The sequence below is a fragment of the Gasterosteus aculeatus genome, chromosome 20 (assembly GCF_964276395.1).
Source record: "Gasterosteus aculeatus chromosome 20, fGasAcu3.hap1.1, whole genome shotgun sequence".
NCBI lineage: Eukaryota > Metazoa > Chordata > Actinopteri > Perciformes > Gasterosteidae > Gasterosteus > Gasterosteus aculeatus.
Window position 1 is genome coordinate 2,725,007 of NC_135707.1, and position 18,869 is coordinate 2,743,875.

An 18,869-nucleotide genomic window follows, 5' to 3' on the forward strand; every position below is an offset into this window, starting at 1 on the left:
CTCCTGCAGCATGGGAGCTGACATTTTATTGAGATTACATGTTTGCTGTGTTTTGTGTGAGGCTGCTTCACCAAAACCATATGGCCTCAGCTTCATAGCTGCACCCTGCAGAAGCATTTCTGAAATGTGAAACTTAAGGGATTGTTCTTTGCATCGTGAGCATCGTGGCAGCAGAGGGCCGCTCCTAAAACGCACCGCGTGACAATATATCTGCATCTTTCGACATACAAGCTATTATTACCCTTCCCGTCAGCACGACGTAGTTAATGTTGCATGAACACGACTGAGTGTACATGAATAATATCAAGAGGAGGATAAATGTGTCTCTTTTTATTCTTCCTCCACATCCAAAAGAACCATAAATTATAACCTGCGTCCTGTAAAGAAAAATATATCCTCAGCTAGCCTAGCTTAGCACGAAGACTGCAAACCCTCTATTGTCGCCTCACTTTTAACTAAAAAAAGAGACGATTGTTTCTGCTTGTTGTAGACAAAGAAAATCACTTATGGTAAAATCGGTCTTTCACAGCAGGACGTCTCAGCTGCACATGTTGTTGTTTTCCCGTCACACTGAACTGTGCACGGAAAAATAAACTCAGACTCTCTGCCTGCAGTTGCTCTGTGCCGGTTTCCTTAACAACAGAGGGAAAGAACCCTCAACCCCCCCCAACACACACACACACACACACACACACACACACACACACTGCTCCCCCCCCCTCGTCCCTCCAGCTTGCCCTTTTTAGGCTGTTCCTCTTTTTTTCCATCTGAAAGGGGGGAATAGTATGACAGCTCTGCCTGCTGCTTGTGGGTGGGAGTCGGGAGAGAGAGAGAGAGGGAGAGAGAACTCTGTTACTCACCCAGTCTCCAACTTTGAGAGGAAGTTACCACCTCTTCCCCAGACTTTGTACACACACACACACACACACACACGCTCATCTGGGTTTTAGCAGAGCAGCAGCAGGGAATCGACCGGAGCAGAACAGGACTGCTTGTGATGCTCTGCTTCTTCCTGAATTTGGAGGGAAAGAAGGTTCCGCCCGAAGCCGTCTGTGTGGACCGAACCGTTTCAGGGGGACGTTTCTTTTCATCACGGACCGGTGAGTTTGACAGTTTCCCGTGCATGTGTGTAGTGCCGTAGAAACACAGCTTTGTGTCACTCTACTTTTACAATGGAGGAACTTGTAGTTTGTTTTGCATCTCATCAACTGCAACGTTGTTTACAAGGAATGTTTTAGACAACTTTTATATCTGGTTTCAATCACAGCAGCTCCAATACGTTTTTACTTGTGATTGTTTATATTTTCAATATTTTATTTTTTTAAGTGTGGTCCAACATGAGAGTGGTTAAAGCAGAGTAAACCTCTTCATAGAGCCCTTTTGCGAATGCTGTTATGGAATGTTAACTGAATCTCATTATGGTGTAACACACAGTTAAATAAGCAAAACACCCGTCCAAGCAGCGTAGTCCTCCATGTGTGTGTTTTCTGCGTGCATTTAATGTACCGTGGCCGAAGAGCAGCTGATGCTGCAGGTACAGTTGAGACAGGATGGCGAAGCCTTCCTGTGCAGCTGCTGCTGTCCGCTTACCTCGTGGTGATTGATTCATTGACACTCTTCTACACGCAAAACAAACATCCTGTCGCGTTATGTGTTTTTCGTAAGGCCAGAACGGCCGGGATGACAGAATGAGGCGTGTGCACATGGTGCACATGGTAGGCTACACATGGCACATATGGTGCACATGGTAGGCTACACATGGCACATATGGTGCACATGGTAGGCTACACATGGCACATATGGGGCACATGGTACACATGGTGCACGTGGCTTTGTTTCGTTTTCAGCTGTTCCCCCCTTTTTTTAACGTGGACTCACGGAAACACTCATAGGACAGCAGGTGACCATATGCTTCGTGCACCCGTAGCTCCCCCCGTCAGGGAAACGGCCAGGTGAGGGAGGAGGGAGGTGATGGGTGGAGGCGACGCGTGGGCCTCGAGCGCTCTCAGGGGGTCAACTTTAACTCGTCGCGTCCAGGTGGGCCGGCATCACCTCAGCGGCGCTTCCTCCGGGCGATCAGATAACCGCCCATGGGATGAGTGGGAATGGTTGGCTGAGAACCGGCTGGGACAAGGTCACCTCCGGGTTAAACACGCCAGCAGACTTTTCCTTTTCCCAGAACCCCTCCGACCCAGTTATCAGCCGGCCTTCCTTATCAGCCCCGAGGATGGTTGTTTTTGTCCGCTATTTACCCAGAGGTCATAGCTCAGACTGATTTGAACTGCGTGTCCAAATTCCGACCGGTACCAATCGGTGCGCAGGGGGAGATACCGAAAGTTTAACTCAACAAAGCTGAGATCATTCAGGAGAAAATAACCCCAAATAAACTCCTAAAGCAGAAAGCACATCCTTCTTAATTATCTACTTTAGCATAAATGGGATGATCTTCTACTAAATGAAGACTTTCAAGTCATTTTCTCAACAACAACTATAATAATCAGACCAGTCGAGTCGCACCAATCATCATCTTCCGGTTTTAAAACCTTCATAAATACACGTTAGACAATGAAATGATGGTTCAAATGTGAATCCTGAGCTTATTGTCACTTTTAAGACCTTTCGGCCTCCTGACCTCAGAAGCTCCAATCTCCCTGACGTTGAGTGACCAGGAGGATACGATGGAGTGACAAAGAAATCGAAGTTGATGAAATACCGTCTTGCAGCGCTCCCTGGTAGCGGCCTCACCGGTCCGGACGCTCGCCGGCCCACATAGACGTTCGCACGCGCACACATAGTGTACAAGCATGTAGCTAGACACACAAGAAGGCATTTGATTCGTGAATATTATGACTTCATATATTTAATACGGGTGTAAAATGGTATCAGTGAAACGGTGTTGTCCCAAAGTGAAGTTAGTCACAGTCTGGATGCAGAATCAAACGAGACAATCGACGCGATTCCATCGCTGAGAAGATAAGAAGCTCTGATATCTCTTCTTTTCTAGACCGTATTCTTCCGATCAGCCCCACGAGCAAATGACTAACACATGACATTCCTCAGCCCCGAAAAACAATGACAAAGTGTTAATTCCATCTCCTCCCCTGAGACACGATGCCGCCAGAAAAGACCCATGAGCAGTGGTTTCTGTTGGATCTGCTTTAAAAAACATGATGTCACTAAAAGACAAAAGAGAACACTGACTACTGAGCAGAGGTCTGTAGAAGTAATGCAGGTCCTTTGAACAGCAGAAAACAGGCCACCATCCTTCGCTTCTACTGCACAATACAAACCAAAATGTCCAACGGAATTTCTCAACCCCCCCAGCGTCACCATGTTCCCGAGGTAGAAGGAAATCTACAGAGCCAAACGTACAGAGGGCACACGCGTGTTTTGTGCCACGCCGTGATCCGCAGAGGCCGTGTAATTGATCCCGTGTGCGGCGTCGGGCGTGCTGCCGGACGGCGGCCCAGATCGATGAGAAGCCCTGAGATCACGCCTCTGTTTTCGTAACGTTTTTTTTTCATCACCCGAGGAATGTTCATATGAGTCAATATGAAGATACGGGAAAGTAGACGGACACACACACACAAATAAACCTCGGCAGCAGACACACACACACACTTAGATGACGACGGCGTGAAGGCGGGACATGGCATATCTTTGATTCGCGTAGCACAGCGTTCGGGCTCGGCCTCACATCAGGAACACATCTGGGTGCTATTACCCACTTGCCCTCACCCCACGGCTAAGTCCCATATCTCCCGTTACCTGCCACGGTCAACACAATGTGCTCCTCACAGGAGACGCGGCGCACTGTGGTGCGCGTTTCATGACCTGGAGATAAACAGGGATTCATCGGGGTCAAAGGTCGCAGTGACTCTGAGCCAAGCGGGCGTCACATCGGCGCACCGGGTTCGTGGTGCATTTACAACCTCAGCCCCGCTGAAAAAGTCAAATGATAACCAGCAGGACGATGCTCCACTGGTGAGATGCTTTGTTTACTGCTTGAAACGTTTTTTGTCCTTCAAGCAGAAGCTGCTGTTCATTGAGTCAAGAAACAAAGCCAAAAACGTCAACGCACAAAGGTTTCTCTCAGCACGATATCGAACAACACACCATATTCAATAAGCTTTGATGCCATTGAATCCTCTAACGGTACTCATTTGTCACGGTTTGAGTGCTGCACAACCAACGCAGGTTTTCATCTCGATGCTTTTCCAGTTAAAACACAATCAAGAGAAAACTTTAGAAGTTGGGCAGGATTCGAAATCATTGGAGCTGTTGGTCGTAGCAGCTGCTCAGCTGTGATTTAATGTGTGTTCGATTCATTGCTTTCACCCACAGCGAGTGTTGAGTGTTGATGAGTGGGTCTTTTTTCACGTCCCGATAATTGAGGTTCAGCGTTTTAACTGGCGAGGGTTGGCGTCACCCAGTCGGTGTGACCTCTGGCTGGAGAGAAGGGAGGAGGGCCACTCAAACCGGAGTCTGCTTCTCCTGCTCCTCGTCTCTCTATTCTCAAACACCTGGTCTTCCACACCGACGGCCCCCGCGTCCCCCGTCCTGCTTACGAAGCCACAGTTCTCCTCCAAGTCACATGACATGGAGGACTGGGTTTGCACGGCTTGAAACCCGAGAGCTTCACGTCCAGAGGAACCTGGAGGAGCCGCGGCTCTTACTTTCTACAGAAATGTCCATGGCAACCTTCTTGGATGGGAATAGAGCCTGCTGTGGCTGCGCCACCCCCCCCCCCGCTGAGGTGAGCTTCCACCGGCGCCTCGTGGGGAAAGTAAACGTTTTGGAGTTCCATTTTGATTTAGTGCGTGAAACCTTCTTCTGGCCCGATTGCAGGTGTGTGATACACGACTTTTAGCACATTACAGTTTTAGATTCTTCTGCAGTTCGAAGGTTGCTCAGCTCAGTTCTCCATGAGTCAGAGAGTAACTGTGCCAAGGCTGTGATTCAGTTTATCTTGGCGGAACATGCAGAAGTTTCAGAATTTGCACCGCGAGCTGAAAATATTGAATAAATTCCCCAGATTGGCTTGTTTGATTCTGTGCATCATTGAATCCCGACTGCTTGTTCTCAGCGGCAGCCAGAGAATCAGGGCAGGGACGCTTAAATGAACCCAATCCAGAGCAAAGACACTTCGTAAGATGCCATAAATACCAACGGCTAACGCCGTGACCTCCACCGGAGCCTGTGTGCGGACTTCACTTCATGTTTAAAACGTGATCACAATCAATATTTTCATTTTGCAAACCAGAGAAAGGCTGCACGCCGAGCCGGGAATTGTTGCGGCTGCACTGAAATTCAAGGTATTTAAAATATTCCTTTCTCCATGCGGCCTGGCGTGTGTCATCACAATGAGGAAAAAAACGCCGGCTTGCTCTCTTGTGTAATCTGAACTTTTCATCTTCGGGGTGTATAAAAGCAATGTGGCTTGACTCCCTGCAGAAATCCTGGTGAAGGGTTGTGGATTTCCCCATTGTGCAACGACAGCATCGTGGACGGGTTATGAAGGAAGCACTGGTGTGAGCTTCTATTCCGTTGGGGCGGCAACCAATCAATCAGCTGCAGAAAGCAGCTCATTCATTCTGTTTTTACGTACTTATCTCAGACAGCGACAGTGACCTGACGACCTGGATGTTGTCCCTGCGGAAAAGAGACAAACCCTGCGGGAAGGGCAGCGCCGTTGTGGTTTTCTCCAAGTGCGCGACGACGAAATACGGGATAGTTTGGTGCTTTTCTGCAGCTCCTCAAACCAAAACAGTTCACAGACAGAAATAGCGTTTGACCTCTTCTCGGGCCACAATGTGTATTTATGCTGCCGGCGGCCTGAAGACATTCCCCCGTCTGACCGTCCGTAAATAACCCGCCGCGGACATTAGCCGAGCTAACCAATGGCTTGTTTGCTGAGATTACTTTTTGTTTTGATTTAATATGGGATGAAGAGTTTTCGACGTGTGTTTCCTGCACTATTTAAGGCCTGTCAGGATGGGAGATGATTTAATAGGCAGGCAGGAAGGGGATGGCTGAGTGTTTGACCTCAGAATATGAGGCCGGGGAAGACAAACGATAAGCTAGCAGGGACAAAAAATAGGACTAAACATTAACGTCACAGAAGCTCAGACAAGGCGCAGAGTCACGTGCCGCCGCTTGTCAACCCAGTGGATTGTCTTTTGTTTCATGCGCTCCATCAAACAGCATAAATTATGTTTAAGATGTTTAAATGAGCTCCAACAGAAATGCTTTGGAACTATTTTTGGAAACTGCAGGTTTTCCGCACAAAAAAATATGAGCACTCCCCAAAAAATAAAGTGAGACACTTTACACTTTGTTACATTTTTGCCAAAGGGACAAAACCGCTAAATGTCTCATGGGTTTGTTCTTTTTTATTAATCAAGTCGCCATGGTTAGTGTCAGTAATGGATTACTTCAGGATCATTTGTTAAAAAAGACGGTTGGTTTCACTCATAATATTTACCAGGCGTTTTATATTGCAGCTTAAGTTTTAGTAAAACAAGATGGGACCAAATTCTACACTAAATTGCCGATGCATGTTGTAATTGAGGCCTCATTTTCAAGGCCGCGGGGCAGGGCAACATCTGCAACAGGAGAAGCCAGTTGGGTCCCTTTGCGTAAATGTCTGAAAGCTGAGTCACGGGACGGTAAGGCTCCATAGCGAGGAGAAGGCCTGTTCATAATTTTACCTCTTGACGAAAAACAAAAGGGAAAGGAAGGAAGCTGGACCGGAAGTCCGTGCGTAGCTCCGTCCCTACGCTGCTCTGCAGAAACAAAAAGGCCCATCGTCTCGCTCCTGCGGGGCGGGAGGGGGGGGGGGGCATGTTACCATAGTGACCCCCGTGTCGCTCAGCCCCCCCCCCCCTTCCCGAGCTCTGTCTCGCTCAGGCGCGTCGCAGTGTACACACAATGCAGCGAGAGTCAGCGAGATCTAAATCCGCCCTGGAAAGCACCGAGGCTCCGTTAAACCAACCACAGCTGGCAGGGGGACCGTTCACAGGCCTCCATCCCTCACCTGCCGCGCAAAGCACCAACCCCGCCAGCTGTTGTGGCCCTTTTGTTGGGTCTGTGAAAGTCATTCCGCGAGCCTGCATCCTGCTACGGATGTGAGGGAAGTTTTAAACTACGGATTTAAGCTCTTGTTGTACTAAAATTACAATCCTGTCTGAGAGAACATTTAAACAACCATGGCACTGTAGCTTTAACCGTATTTCTCCAACTCCAACTTCTGTGGCGCCCTGGTGCAGTCCAACGCGACGGCGGCATTGACTGCCCCCTGCGTGACGGACATTTAGTTTACAGTCAACAAAGCCTGGTTATAATACTAGACTTTGTGGCAGTATTGGATTGCATTGAGCTGCATTTGCGTCCCCGCAACGTGGAGAACGTGCATTCCTGGGTTTCCCCCCCCCCCCCCCCAACCCCCCACACACAGGCTCAGGGCGGCACAGTGGAACCAGTGAGAAGCGAAAAGCCTCCTGCCGGAGCGCGTATCCCTCCACGGCGCTGTTTGCATTGCAGACGCCTCACTGGAGTCTGGATCTAATGTGGCTTGACGTCGGCCTGTGTGTTGTGTTCGCTCTCTTCGCAGCGGCGGCCAAACGAACGCTTTAGCCTGAGGACCGAAGATCGCCGCGGGCCCTGCTCCAGCAGCGAGGCAGAGGAGGACAGAGGTCCTTTTGCTTCCATTATCTAACTCCTCTCACAGCGAGAGCTCCATCTGAGGACCCTGCTCCAAAAGCCTGGTTTTGTGGTGAGCTTTTTCCTTTTTATTTTACACGTTCACTTCTGCTTTTTGCGTGAGACTGTTTGTTGTGTTTTAAAGTCCATTAGTGAGCCGCATTACATGGGTTGAAGTGTGTGGTTTTATGCCGTCGGTAGTTTGGAAGTAAATGCAAACACAAGTTGAGGACATCCAGATGTTGTGACGTGACACGTGGTTCGACTTAGAGGTCAAGGTGCTCACGTCAGAGCGGGACGGCTTTAGAGTTCGCCGTCATTTCACGCGAGCGTTCATTTCTCTCCTCCACTGCACTCTTTGTGATTCATGGTGCAACACCGCCGGTGGGGGGGGGGGAAGCAAGCCAGAGTCAGCGGGATGGAGGAGTGGGAGGGCTAAACACCCGATAGGACGTCGGGAAGCGTGAGGATTCCCGCTTTGAAACACAATAGAGACCCTCAGACCGCCCGGATGCAATGAGGACGCGCGGCCTGAACGTCACGGACAAGTCAAAAACATGCTGCTCTTTGCCTCTGAGCTTCACAAAATCATCCGGGAGTCCCATCAGGCAGGAAGGAGTCCTGAAAATGACCCTTGACCCCTTGATGGAAGGCCGCCGCGAATCAGAGAAAACAGGCGCGGCAGGCGGAGGGCCGCGCGCCCCCCAACGCGTCGGTGATCGAGCCGCCACTTCAGGAGGACACAGAGGAGCTTTTGTTGGGCACCTGGAAGCGTCGCCCCCGTCCAACACTCAGCGGGTTGGACGCCCGGGCGCTGCTCAGAATGTGACACCGGAGGAAGGATGTTCGGGGAATAACAGTAGTGCCGCGCGTGTGTTGTTTTCCAGGTGGGAGGAAATTCAAAGGTCGCCATGGACGTGAAGAAAAAGGAGATGGACCTCCTGAGCAACAGCATAGCGGCATACGCGCACATCAGAGGTAAGTGCAGCGTCGACGGACGGCTCATGGCGAATGAAGTAGCAGCACTTTACGCCACTTTTCTCCATGTTGTTGTTTCCCCCAGCGAACCCGGAGAGCTTGGGCCTTTACTTCGTGCTGGGCGTCTGCTTCGGCCTGGTGCTGACGCTCTGCCTCCTCGTCATCCGCATCTCCTGCAAGCCGCGGGCCGACCTGGCCGCCGCCACGCCGGAGAAGAGGCACCGCAAGGACGCCAGCGAGGAGGACGACGAGGAGAGCGAGGAGGACGAGGGCGAGGACGGCGAGGAGGACGTGGAGGCGCCGGCCCCACCGCCCAGCACGGAAATCCCCGTATCAAACGGGACGCTGAGCGTCAACGTGTTCACCTCGGCCGAGGAGCTGGAGCGGGCTCAGCGGCTGGAGGAGCGGGAACGGATCATCCGCGAGATCTGGAGGAACGGCCAGCCCGACGTGCTGGGCTCGGGGACGGGCACCATCGGGAGAGTGCATTACTACTGAGAGACGCAAGGCTTCGAGGGGGGGGACAGACGTAGACCTCGGGACGGGGGGGGGCGTGTCCCCCGAAGCCTGTGAGACTCAGATGCAAGGCAGCGTCGTGGAGACGGGACAGCGGCGGTGGGACACTTTTACGCACTTCCCGCGTAGCGATGCTTTTTTTTTTTTTTTTTTTAACTGGACACGTGAAATATAAAGAGGTGTCTTGAAGACTGATTGGTCCATGTGGACAAGATGCAGTATGAATGTGGGCGCTGACGGGACACTCGAAGTGATCCGTCTGTTCACATGTACGGTGCTTAATGACGGTCGAGCTTTGTTAGAAGCGTAAAATGAAAGCATATGTTCGGACAATGTACTGTATGTATGTTGCAATGAAGAATCTTTTGTTTGCAGCGAGGACAATGTCCTCTTGGGAAGGGAAACACTCTCAGGAGTTGGGAAAAAGGAAGGAAGTTACACACAAACATATTAATCAATGTGGGGAGTCAAATTCCGCAATTTGACGGAAAGAAAATAACGATTGGTAACTTTAATTTATGAGGGAAATTAAATCCATGTTGTTGTTTTCAGGGTTAATTCCACCAAAGGAAATGACAGGATTAAACTATTATGCTCATTAGATCCTTTGCTGTTGTTTCTCTTCGTATTGCTTCGGGCCATTGATCTATAATCAAGGCTTAAAGTTGAGCGTTGGTGAACCATTTTTTTTTACAGACATGCACGGCCCCCAAAAGGCAAATCCTGCAGACATCCCCATGGCAACCAAGAGATCCCCCCGGCAACCAAGTCCAACCTGATGAAATTCAGATATTTAGGGATCCAAGATAATACTTTTTTTTTTTTTATGGACTTTCTGGACTTCCTGACAGGGAATCTTTTTTATTTTTCACATAAACAGAGATTGGCCCACACGTTCATGCATTTGGAATGATCATTTTCATTTGACAGGACGCAAATAAGATGCACATGTGATGAGAGAGGCGACATGTCCGTGCTATGAAACAATACATCAGTAAAAGGAAGCGAGCATCAGCTCCAGCAAGTCACACTTCTGAACCGCATCACATCGTGTGAAGCATCTCTGCAAAGGCACAGACGTTCCTTTATGTGAATTCAGAAACCAGAGAACACCACCCTGTAGAGCGATCTTTCACATTTGGCCACTGATTTAATTGATCACGTTTGATTATCGTGGCCAAATTTAAACTTGAATATAAAAGTGCACTAGCTTTGGGGTTATAGTTCCCCTTAAAAATGTTTTCTTTAATATGCTGCAGATTTATCGCCCACGTCCCGTGAGGTCATGAAAATAAACCTTTCTGCATTTCCCAGCTGCTGCCTGTGTTCTCCGTCAGCTCCGCTCCTCTTTCTATACTTCTTTTTTGGATTTGACCTCTAAGCTCAAAAATGCTCCACTTATCAACCCTCAGTTTTCACTTCTCCAAACAGTCCCAGCTTACTTCTTTCATTACAAATATATCACACTGCTGTCGAATGTAAATAAACGGTGTCCTATTATATGCAGCCCGTTGTATAAGCAGCATCCTTCATCACTGACAGTATAGAATAAGTTAGAGGTCCCTCGTTGAATAAATTAAGCTATTCACTTGTTTTTGCAGAGCTCCAGAAAGACCAAATAACCTTTTGTCCAGTGGAATTTATTTCACCCCCGTCTACGAGGGAATGTGCACTTAATGACCGTTACTCGACACAGATTTTGAAAATAGTTGGTTCCCAGGGAAGTTTTAGAAGTACCCGGTCCCTGATGAGTTACAGCTGTTGTCCAGATGCGGCTCTTCACCGCCACCGTTGGTGGAAAACCAAATCTATACTACACTCATTCAAGTTAAATGTCTTGACTTATGGTGCGTGAGAATAATGTCTCTAAATTCTCTTCTCTCCTTTGCATTGATCCGAGTTCAGGGTTTGCAGAGTGAGTCAGTTTTTCTACTCAACTGCAAGAAATGCAGCCGGTCACAAACTCCCTTGAACTCCTGATGTGTTTCAATGGTGATTTTTTAAGTTTGTTCAAAAAAGGCCTCCACCGATAACATCAGTGATTTGCGTACGTCTAAAAACATTTGTTCTTTTAAATTAAATGAGTTGTTTTGTATGGTCACAGCGTTCACTAAAAAGTTGACTCTTTATGTAGAATAGTCACAGTGCCCCCCAGTGGATTGATGCAGCATTACATTCTGCCGTAGAAAATCAGCTCCATTAACATTCAAGAAACAAAGCCCTTTTACATGACTCAAAATATAATTTTAGGTCTTTGCAGGCAGACAACACAGTATTTCCTATGGACTACTGCATAGACATGTGTTAAAACCATTAGAGACCACAGTAAAGGTGAAAATGCAAAATATGAATTTACAACCCAGAGTAATCGCATTAGAACCGACATGTGTCATTTCCAGCATTTGAATATGTAAAAGACCCAACCAGTTCATCATTTCAAAGTCTTTGATTATTAAGTTTCTCCAGTCGAGTGCAGGTTTGGGACCATCCTGTGTCCAACTACACCTCGTACTTCGGCCCTTGCTCGTGTTCCTGCAGTGGGACGGCTCGGTCGTCTTCTCCATCCCGATTGCACATCAGAAAAATGTTTATCCAGCACGCAACCCCCACATGACGCAGACGCAGCCCGTGTCGGGATTATTTCTTCCTCATATTGTGCACTTCCTCCTGCAAGAAAAATACATATTCTATTCAACAATACATTTTTACCACAGTCACGATCTTAACAACCACAGCTTCCGCATTATCTTCTCTGGGCAGAATGCCGAAGGCACAAAGTCTGATGGATGGAAGTCGCTGACCTGCAGCGTCTCTCGCTTGTTCCCCTCCGCCCGCAGCTCTTCTCTCACTTCCTGCATGTCTCGGCTGATGAAACGAGACAGAAAAGAAACGATGAGTTTGATTAAATGGGTCAAGATTTACACTACCAGTCAAGTCGTATGAATAAATACATTAGAAATGTAATACATTTATAGTAGCGATTAATTAGGTTGAAATAGAAATGACTTTCATATTATTCTTATCCCTCTAATAAAGCACGAGTAGCTTAGAAATGTTCCAAATACCTTTTCAAGTGTCTATAATAAATGTTTTTTTAGACAATAGTTATGATTCTTTTATTTTAAACATCGCTCAGCCAAACTAAGTCATCTCTCAGTTCGAATCATACCCACGTTAGTAAAAATGACAGAACTCACTCGTGTTGTCTCTGCAGCAGCTCCAGAGACATCCTCAGCTCTCTGATCTCGGCCTGCAGGCCTTCCACAGTTACATCTTCTTTATGGGTCACAGCTTTGGGCCCCACAGGGACTCTCGGGGGTGCCGGGGGCGCCGGTCGAGCCGGCGGCGGCGTCTTGGGCGGTTGATCCGGCTTTGCGGGCGACAGGAGATTCGCTGTATCCTGCGATGCATTTAGGTGGCTCTGTAATACCTTTCCAGTGTTTTCCAGCCCGTGTCATTCTGTGGCCAATTGGGACAAACTTACGGTAACCAGGCCTGACGGCGGCCTCCTGTTGGGGGGTTTGGCTCTGTTGGCTGTAGGATGGCAGAGCTTCTCGGTTTGCACGTCCACGCCATCAAACTGGTCGGCCTCTTTCTCTTCCGGTTGTTTCGGTGAAACGGAAGCCGCGTCCCCGTTGGTGGAGCTGAAAGCAAGATTTAAAGCGTAAAACGCAACCATTTATGTCAAGAACTCAAATGCGGGAATCCTTGTTTAGTAAAACTGCAACGTGCTGCCCAGAAGTCGATGTCCGGCTTTGTGCAGGTGCAGAGAGCAGCCAAAGTCTTATTTTGTCACTTTTACAGCTTCAATCAGGCCACAATTTGTTAAAATGAAGACCGTTCTTTTTAGCTGGTTCTCCAAGGCGGCGGCCTTTCTGTTGTCAGTTATTTTTTGTGCGTTTTGCTCAGGAAACAGGAAGCGGGCTGCTCTCGTCTGTTCGGGCGCGATCTGACTCATCCTAGAGTTTCCACAGAGTCCCTAAAAAGGTCGGGCATCCTGGCATTCTTCTGTAAGGACGCCATGGCAACCGGCGGCAGCAACCAAAACCTTTGCAACATCTAAAAAGGCCCCGCTCCGAGGAGGGGAAAGTGTTCCCGGCGTTTCCTGGAGGCCTTTTGCTTCGGAAAAGGTTGCAAAACGAATTGCTAGTCAGGTCTCTTGATTTGGAGTAAATCTTTAGCGGCGTTGCGTGGAGACACACAACGTCAGCGTCGCACATTTGGCGTCGGCACCACTCACTTGGGCGAAGCCTTGCCGGGTTTGTCTTTGACCGGCGGCGGGCTGGGCTTGAAGGACGGCAGCTTGACTCGGTTTGGAGGGTTACTTCGCAGGTCCTTAACCTGTGGTTTATCATCTGTAGGTGGAACGCAGTCAATTACCCCACCGTAATATGATTATTACTACAAGCTACGGCCTTTTATACCTTTTATCTTTGCAGGACCGGCTTTTTCCATCGCTGAGCCCTCGGTCTTCTCTGAGAAAGTAGAAGTGGATCATTAAGTTGCATTTGGACTGCAGTGTTTTATAGGCCACCCAGTAAGACGCTCAGATCCCAAACTGGGGATTTAGTCAAATAGTCACATTGAGTCCGTTGGCCAGCTTCAAAATGTTTCCCTAAGCAACAACGCTCGAGTGCTCTCGACCAACGTGGCGTCATTGTGCGTAACTATGAATACGGAGCATTATTTCATCAAGGAAATGAATTTAGATCAAATTATTATCCTTCAATCAAACGGCAATCTAGACCAGTGGCATGGGAAGGCACAGATGTAGCACACAAGGTCACAACAGCCCCCCCTCCCTCCTTTCAAGGGTCTCAACAAGTCCAACAGAAGATGCGGAGGAGCAATTTGCTGCACACGCACTGTGAAGCCCACTGCTCTAATGCATGGCCCATAGAACACATAGACAACAGTGCTATACTTTGCACACAGCGCTGCATAACAGGCCGCTCGAGGACACGGGAGGCCTACCTCAAAGCATCGCGCGCCGTTCCCCCCCCCCGAGCAAACAATCCACACAGCAGAGGCGGCTCGGGTGCTGCTTCTCGTGCCGGTTGTGAAAAATCTCTGTCAGAGCTCTCCTCCGCCCCCCAGCCCCTTGTTTCCTCCAAGACTCCTGAACTGCGTCACATGACCGGTCTAACCATCCCCCACCTCGCTGTAGTAGTTGGAGACTTCCTGTGAAATCTTCTGAGCGTTTGGAAAATCTGCTGTATTGTTGTGGCGCGTAGTTCATTCAGCTGACTTTGACTTTATTCCCACCGTTTCCTCCCCCACAGAGGTTTTTGATGAGCATACATGTTGAGTCTCCAATACAGGAAAGAGTTGAGGGCCTAATTTGTAAAATAGGTTTCTATAATAATTTGCAAATTTGCAGGAGAATGCCACCTGCAGCACAAACAAACCCACATCCGCCTGTGTGTGTGGTTTGCTGATGTCACACCTCTCTTTTTCAAATACAAAAACGTTGGCGAGGCAAATCGTAACATAGGAGTTGATTGTCACATTAAATGCAGTAGAATAAAAAATAAAATATTTGCCTCCAAATTCAAATAATAAAAAAAAAAGAAAGAAAAAGAGAAATGCATGAAATGTAAATACTTATTATTTAACAGTGAAGGGAGTTCAAGTTGCTCTGGAAAGACATTCTGGGGGACACTTTTGTCTGCTTTCCAGTCAGCGCTCTGCAGCCAGGAGTCACGTGTCAGAAGAGGACCCTTAAAACGTGTCCTACCTGGGACTTTAATGCTGTTGTTGCGTGCAGGCGGTTGGTTTAGGGTCCCGGACTGGAGGAAGAGAAACGAAACGTTCAGCAGGTCGGCAAAGCACGTCCCCCTTGTGAGGCGTAAAAGGCGTCTCCATTTTGCACGTCTTTTCCACCGAGGGAATTTTCAGTGAGTAATTCGGAGAGGATGTCAGAGACGATCCTGACTCACTGCAAACTTGTTAAAGAAACACACATACCAGCCAGCTGCAGAAAAACCCGTTTGCCCTTTGAGTGTATTCAGAACAACAAACAGATACGAGTAAATCCAAAAAAGCAAATCCATCGTTTAACGGAAAACGCACAGCACTCTTCACTCACTTGCAGACTGGTAATCGGTGGGATCAACATGACGAAGTTATCAGGAAAGAAGCCGCAGCGTCCGTTCAGCTCTCCTTCCCACCAGCCTTCATCTTCCGTTTCCTTCACATGGAGATTAAACGCTCCAATTAGAGGCTCAAACAGGCCACGGCCCTTTGGGACGACAAATCGCTGCACGAGGGGTTACCAAGCGGTCAAGCGAGACGTAGTCGTCTTGTTATCGACTTCATCGTGGAATGCATGGCAGACACGTCCGCGTGTGACACGCAGTTTCACATGCATGCGTGCGAAACTGCAAACACCGCGCGTCACCCTGTGCGGCGCGAGGCGCCCTCGACAGGGACCGGTCGGACTGGACGGACGGCGCGATGCTCCTGCAGCGACTTCGGGGAATGCACGTGCAGGCCGAAATACGCGAAGGTGACATACCAGGGGGGGGGGGGGGGGAAGCGGGGGTTGGAACGATGCCAGAACGCGGCGACAAAACAAACCTTTCTCAGCACGACGACGACGTCGCCCTTCTTCAGCGCCAACTCGTCGTCTGTTTTGGGCTGGTAGTCAAACATGACTTGGCAACACTCCACCACTGAGGAGAGAGACGCGGAAGGAGGACGCAGGTTCAAAACAGAAAAGCATGCGACGAGAAGAAGAACCTTCGACAAAGACGATCATCTCATCAGGTTGGTTTGCAACCGTCACACAACCGTTGTGACAGGGTGAAGATAAAAAAAAGTTGTGAACTTTGCCCCCCCCCCCACTCCCCCTGAGGGATGTTCCACCGTGAGCCCATTTCAGGTACGACCAATTATCACCCCACTGACCGTTTTTGGTTTTGCTCCGCACACTCGTCCTCTGAGACATCTGCAAAAGGGGACAAAAAGGTGCGTCAAGGCCAAGGTTCACCAAGCAATCCCCCGACGCTCATTTGTGCTCCGCGTACTTCCTTGTTGAACATCGTGTCCGAGAGCTTGGGCCTCGTCTTTCCCTCGCTGTGCTTTCCGTCTGCAAGAAGAGCACCAGCGACAAGGAGTTACGTCGGTTCTTTTCACGAGAATACGTCCACCGACAGAAGTTCTGGGATTTACCTTTAGGGGAAACGAAAATTTCCTTGACAAAGTTTGAGGGAAATGCGCCAACTTGGCCGTTTTTCACGCCCATCCACCACCCGTCTTCGATCTGTTGGGACGAAATAAGCATCGTCACGGTGCAACAACTCGGCGTTAAACCTTTAACACACACACACAGCCTGGAGGTTAATTATGAAGAGAATATAATCCCCAAACAAAAACACAATGCTTCCCCCCCGGTAACCAAACAGCGCGCCGCGGCCGCTCGGCGCCATTGTCTGGTTATCAGGAGATCAGGTGCGAGTGTTTGAGCAGCGATAAAAAGAGGGGGGACTCGCACCTCTTTGACGATCTCTATCGTCTCCCCCAAAACCAGCTGCAGCTCGTCTTGGCTGACGGGTTCGTAGGCAAACGCCACCTCGCATTTCCTCGTGTGCTTCGCCTGCTTTGCTGGAGAGCGAGAGAGAGGGAGAGAGGGATAATTGCAGTGGACAGCGTGACGATCCAGGAGGACACGATGGCGCAGGTCTAATCCCTCAAAAGGACGGCGCGGCGTACATTTACAGCCGGCCCGCTTGCAGGATTTGTGTGCAACACACCAACCTCAAAGTTACAATAGACCATTGTGAATAGCACAGATATTGACTGAACTCATTGAATCAATTTCAAATGAAGAGGCGTTATTAGGAGGTTGTACGTTTTCTGATGCTGCGGGGTTCCCTCTCGCCACTCCCGATCAAATAGACCGGCACCTCCTTTCAGGAAAAAAAAAGAAAAGGTGGCACACGGTGAGACAGGCGGACACACACGGTGCAGCAGCAGGACGCCGCGTGCAGTCGACCGACCTTGGCGAAGTTGGCGGGGAAGATGCCCCGCTTTCCCCTCAGCTCGCCCGCCAGCCATCCCTCCTCGCCGGCCTTGGTGACGTTTACCACCACGTCCCCCATCCTGACCGTGAGCTCGTCTCCCGCGTCGCCCTCGAAGTCCACCAGCACCAGGACCTCTGCAGGGGGGGCCCCCCCGCAAAAACGGGGCAGAGAGAATGAGGCGCTTTGCACGGAGCCCGGTAGGCCCAGTTCACGCGAGAGAGACGCGTTGGGACGTTCCCAGAGCGAAGGCGAACTCTGAGCCAGCGGAGGCCCACGGCAACGTTATCCTCCACAGTCATTCCTTACAAGCAGCGACACGTTTTCAAAAAAAAAGGTGGCGTTTTCCAGCAGCGTTGGAGAACATATCATTAAATCAGAGAGAAGTCTGCCAGCGTTTGTGGGATTTCCAATGGAAAAAAGAACATCTGGTACATGGAAACGCACAAATATAAACACTACGAAACAGCATCTATGCAAAGTTTTATTCGCATGCAAAATCTCAAATCAAATCACGTGACTAAAACCTTTTGATCTGTTCATTACTTTGATTTTCAGATCCTGTTGAGGCGATTAAAACATACACAACGCACAAGAAAAACAACCCCAACTCACCCATGTTCTCTTTTCGGTCTTTCTCCCTCAGATTTGAACGTGTAATTCCTTCTCAAAGCAACAAAAGCCACCCGAGAAGGAGAAGGAGAAGGAGAACCGAGAGAGAGAGAGAGTGCGGTTGCGTTATCTCAGACCGAGAGCCCGTCTTCCTACTTGTCAAACATTAACATTGGGCAAGTTTCCCCGAGGCGCCTCGTGACGAGTCAACAGAGGAGTACAAATGGTCACGCGGCGCAGAGAGGGAGGGGCCGGGGGGGGGGGGAGAACAGGTGAGGGGCCGAGCCAGAGAGGGGGGAGAACAGGTGAGACAGGTTTGCAGTCAAGAGGACAGCAGCTACTCGGTGAGGCTAAAAAAAAAAAGATTTTAAAAAAAGGAGCATGACGACAAATTCTCAAGCAGACGCCTTTGTGCCGCGCTCAGTCATGACGTCATTGCTCCGGTGCTTTGTCAAGTCTTCCCGTTGAATGTCGGTGAGCAGGTTCTCTTTGATTCAATCATCCGCGGTGTGTCAATGAGGCGGGTTGTCTTTTCTTATCATGAGTATGACAATGAGTATCGTGACTTTGTGTTTGTCGCGGGGGACGAACACAGGACACATTTACACACAGAAACGAATATTTCTTCCCCTCGGTTTTCAAAAAAAAAAAAGTTTCTGTTTATATGAACCCGCATAAATGCGGCCCCCCGGACGCCATCATAACTACGCCAAACCTGTGGTGGGCAGTGTAACGAGATGGATAAAGACATGCAAGCCAGTTTTCAGAAATCTCCACTTTGGCCGGAGTTTTTAGAAATGGTGGTTTTCCGTGATAAAACCTCCGTTTTTGTGTAAATGAAAGGCCAAAACGCATGAAAATATACGCGTTTTCCCATCGTGTAAACGGGGTCTCGGGCTGAGAAATGAACACGACACGTTATCATTGATAGAATCCTGCGCCAATCTTAAGATAACTTAGAACAGAAGCTGGTCGTCTGAGTGTGTGGGGGGGTTAGACTGGTGTTTCTAAAAGGTACCTTGACCCCCCACCAAAAACCTT

The 18,869-nt window shown here is 49.1% G+C and overlaps 2 protein-coding genes across 3 annotated transcripts; one reads left to right on the forward strand and one right to left on the reverse strand.

The window, feature by feature from the left end:
* Positions 1 to 814: 814 nt before the first annotated feature.
* On the forward strand, positions 815 to 9,796 carry eva1ba (eva-1 homolog Ba (C. elegans)). Of its 2 annotated transcripts, XM_040164239.2 has the most exons (4): positions 815 to 1,100; positions 7,613 to 7,774; positions 8,589 to 8,679; positions 8,765 to 9,796. In XM_040164239.2, the coding sequence occupies exons 3-4, from the start codon at positions 8,613 to 8,615 to the stop codon at positions 9,175 to 9,177; spliced, it is 480 nt and encodes a 159-aa protein (XP_040020173.2). In that variant the 5' UTR covers positions 815 to 1,100; positions 7,613 to 7,774; positions 8,589 to 8,612; the 3' UTR covers positions 9,178 to 9,796. The 2 variants fall into 2 exon arrangements, with proteins under 2 accessions (XP_040020173.2, XP_040020174.2); XM_040164240.2 differs by lacking the exon at positions 7,613 to 7,774 and having other exon boundaries at positions 964 to 1,100.
* Positions 9,797 to 10,086: 290 nt separating this feature from the next.
* Positions 10,087 to 18,027, reverse strand: sh3d21 (SH3 domain containing 21). Its single transcript, XM_040164238.2, has 16 exons — positions 17,832 to 18,027; positions 17,196 to 17,353; positions 17,048 to 17,105; positions 16,691 to 16,800; positions 16,369 to 16,459; positions 16,224 to 16,285; positions 16,105 to 16,144; positions 15,775 to 15,869; positions 15,284 to 15,385; positions 14,933 to 14,984; positions 13,620 to 13,670; positions 13,436 to 13,550; positions 12,680 to 12,839; positions 12,393 to 12,595; positions 11,997 to 12,060; positions 10,087 to 11,862 (listed from the first exon to the last, which is right to left on the reverse strand). The coding sequence occupies exons 1-16, from the start codon at positions 17,833 to 17,835 to the stop codon at positions 11,833 to 11,835; spliced, it is 1,395 nt and encodes a 464-aa protein (XP_040020172.2). The 5' UTR covers positions 17,836 to 18,027; the 3' UTR covers positions 10,087 to 11,832.
* Positions 18,028 to 18,869: the final 842 nt, after the last annotated feature.

Excerpts from the sequence above, each read along its gene's own strand:
- sh3d21 (XM_040164238.2), bottom strand. Across the intron at positions 12,840-13,435 it reads CCCGGCAAGGCTTCGCCCAA|CTCCACCAACGGGGACGCGG; the intron begins GTGAGTGGTGCC and ends TCTTGCTTTCAG. Across the intron at positions 11,863-11,996 it reads ACAAGCGAGAGACGCTGCAG|GAGGAAGTGCACAATATGAG; the intron begins GTCAGCGACTTC and ends TTTTTCTTGCAG.
- eva1ba (XM_040164239.2), top strand. The coding sequence starts at position 8,613 with ATGGACGTGAAGAAAAAGGAGATGGACCTCCTGAGCAACAGCATAGCG. Across the intron at positions 8,680-8,764 it reads GGCATACGCGCACATCAGAG|CGAACCCGGAGAGCTTGGGC; the intron begins GTAAGTGCAGCG and ends TGTTTCCCCCAG.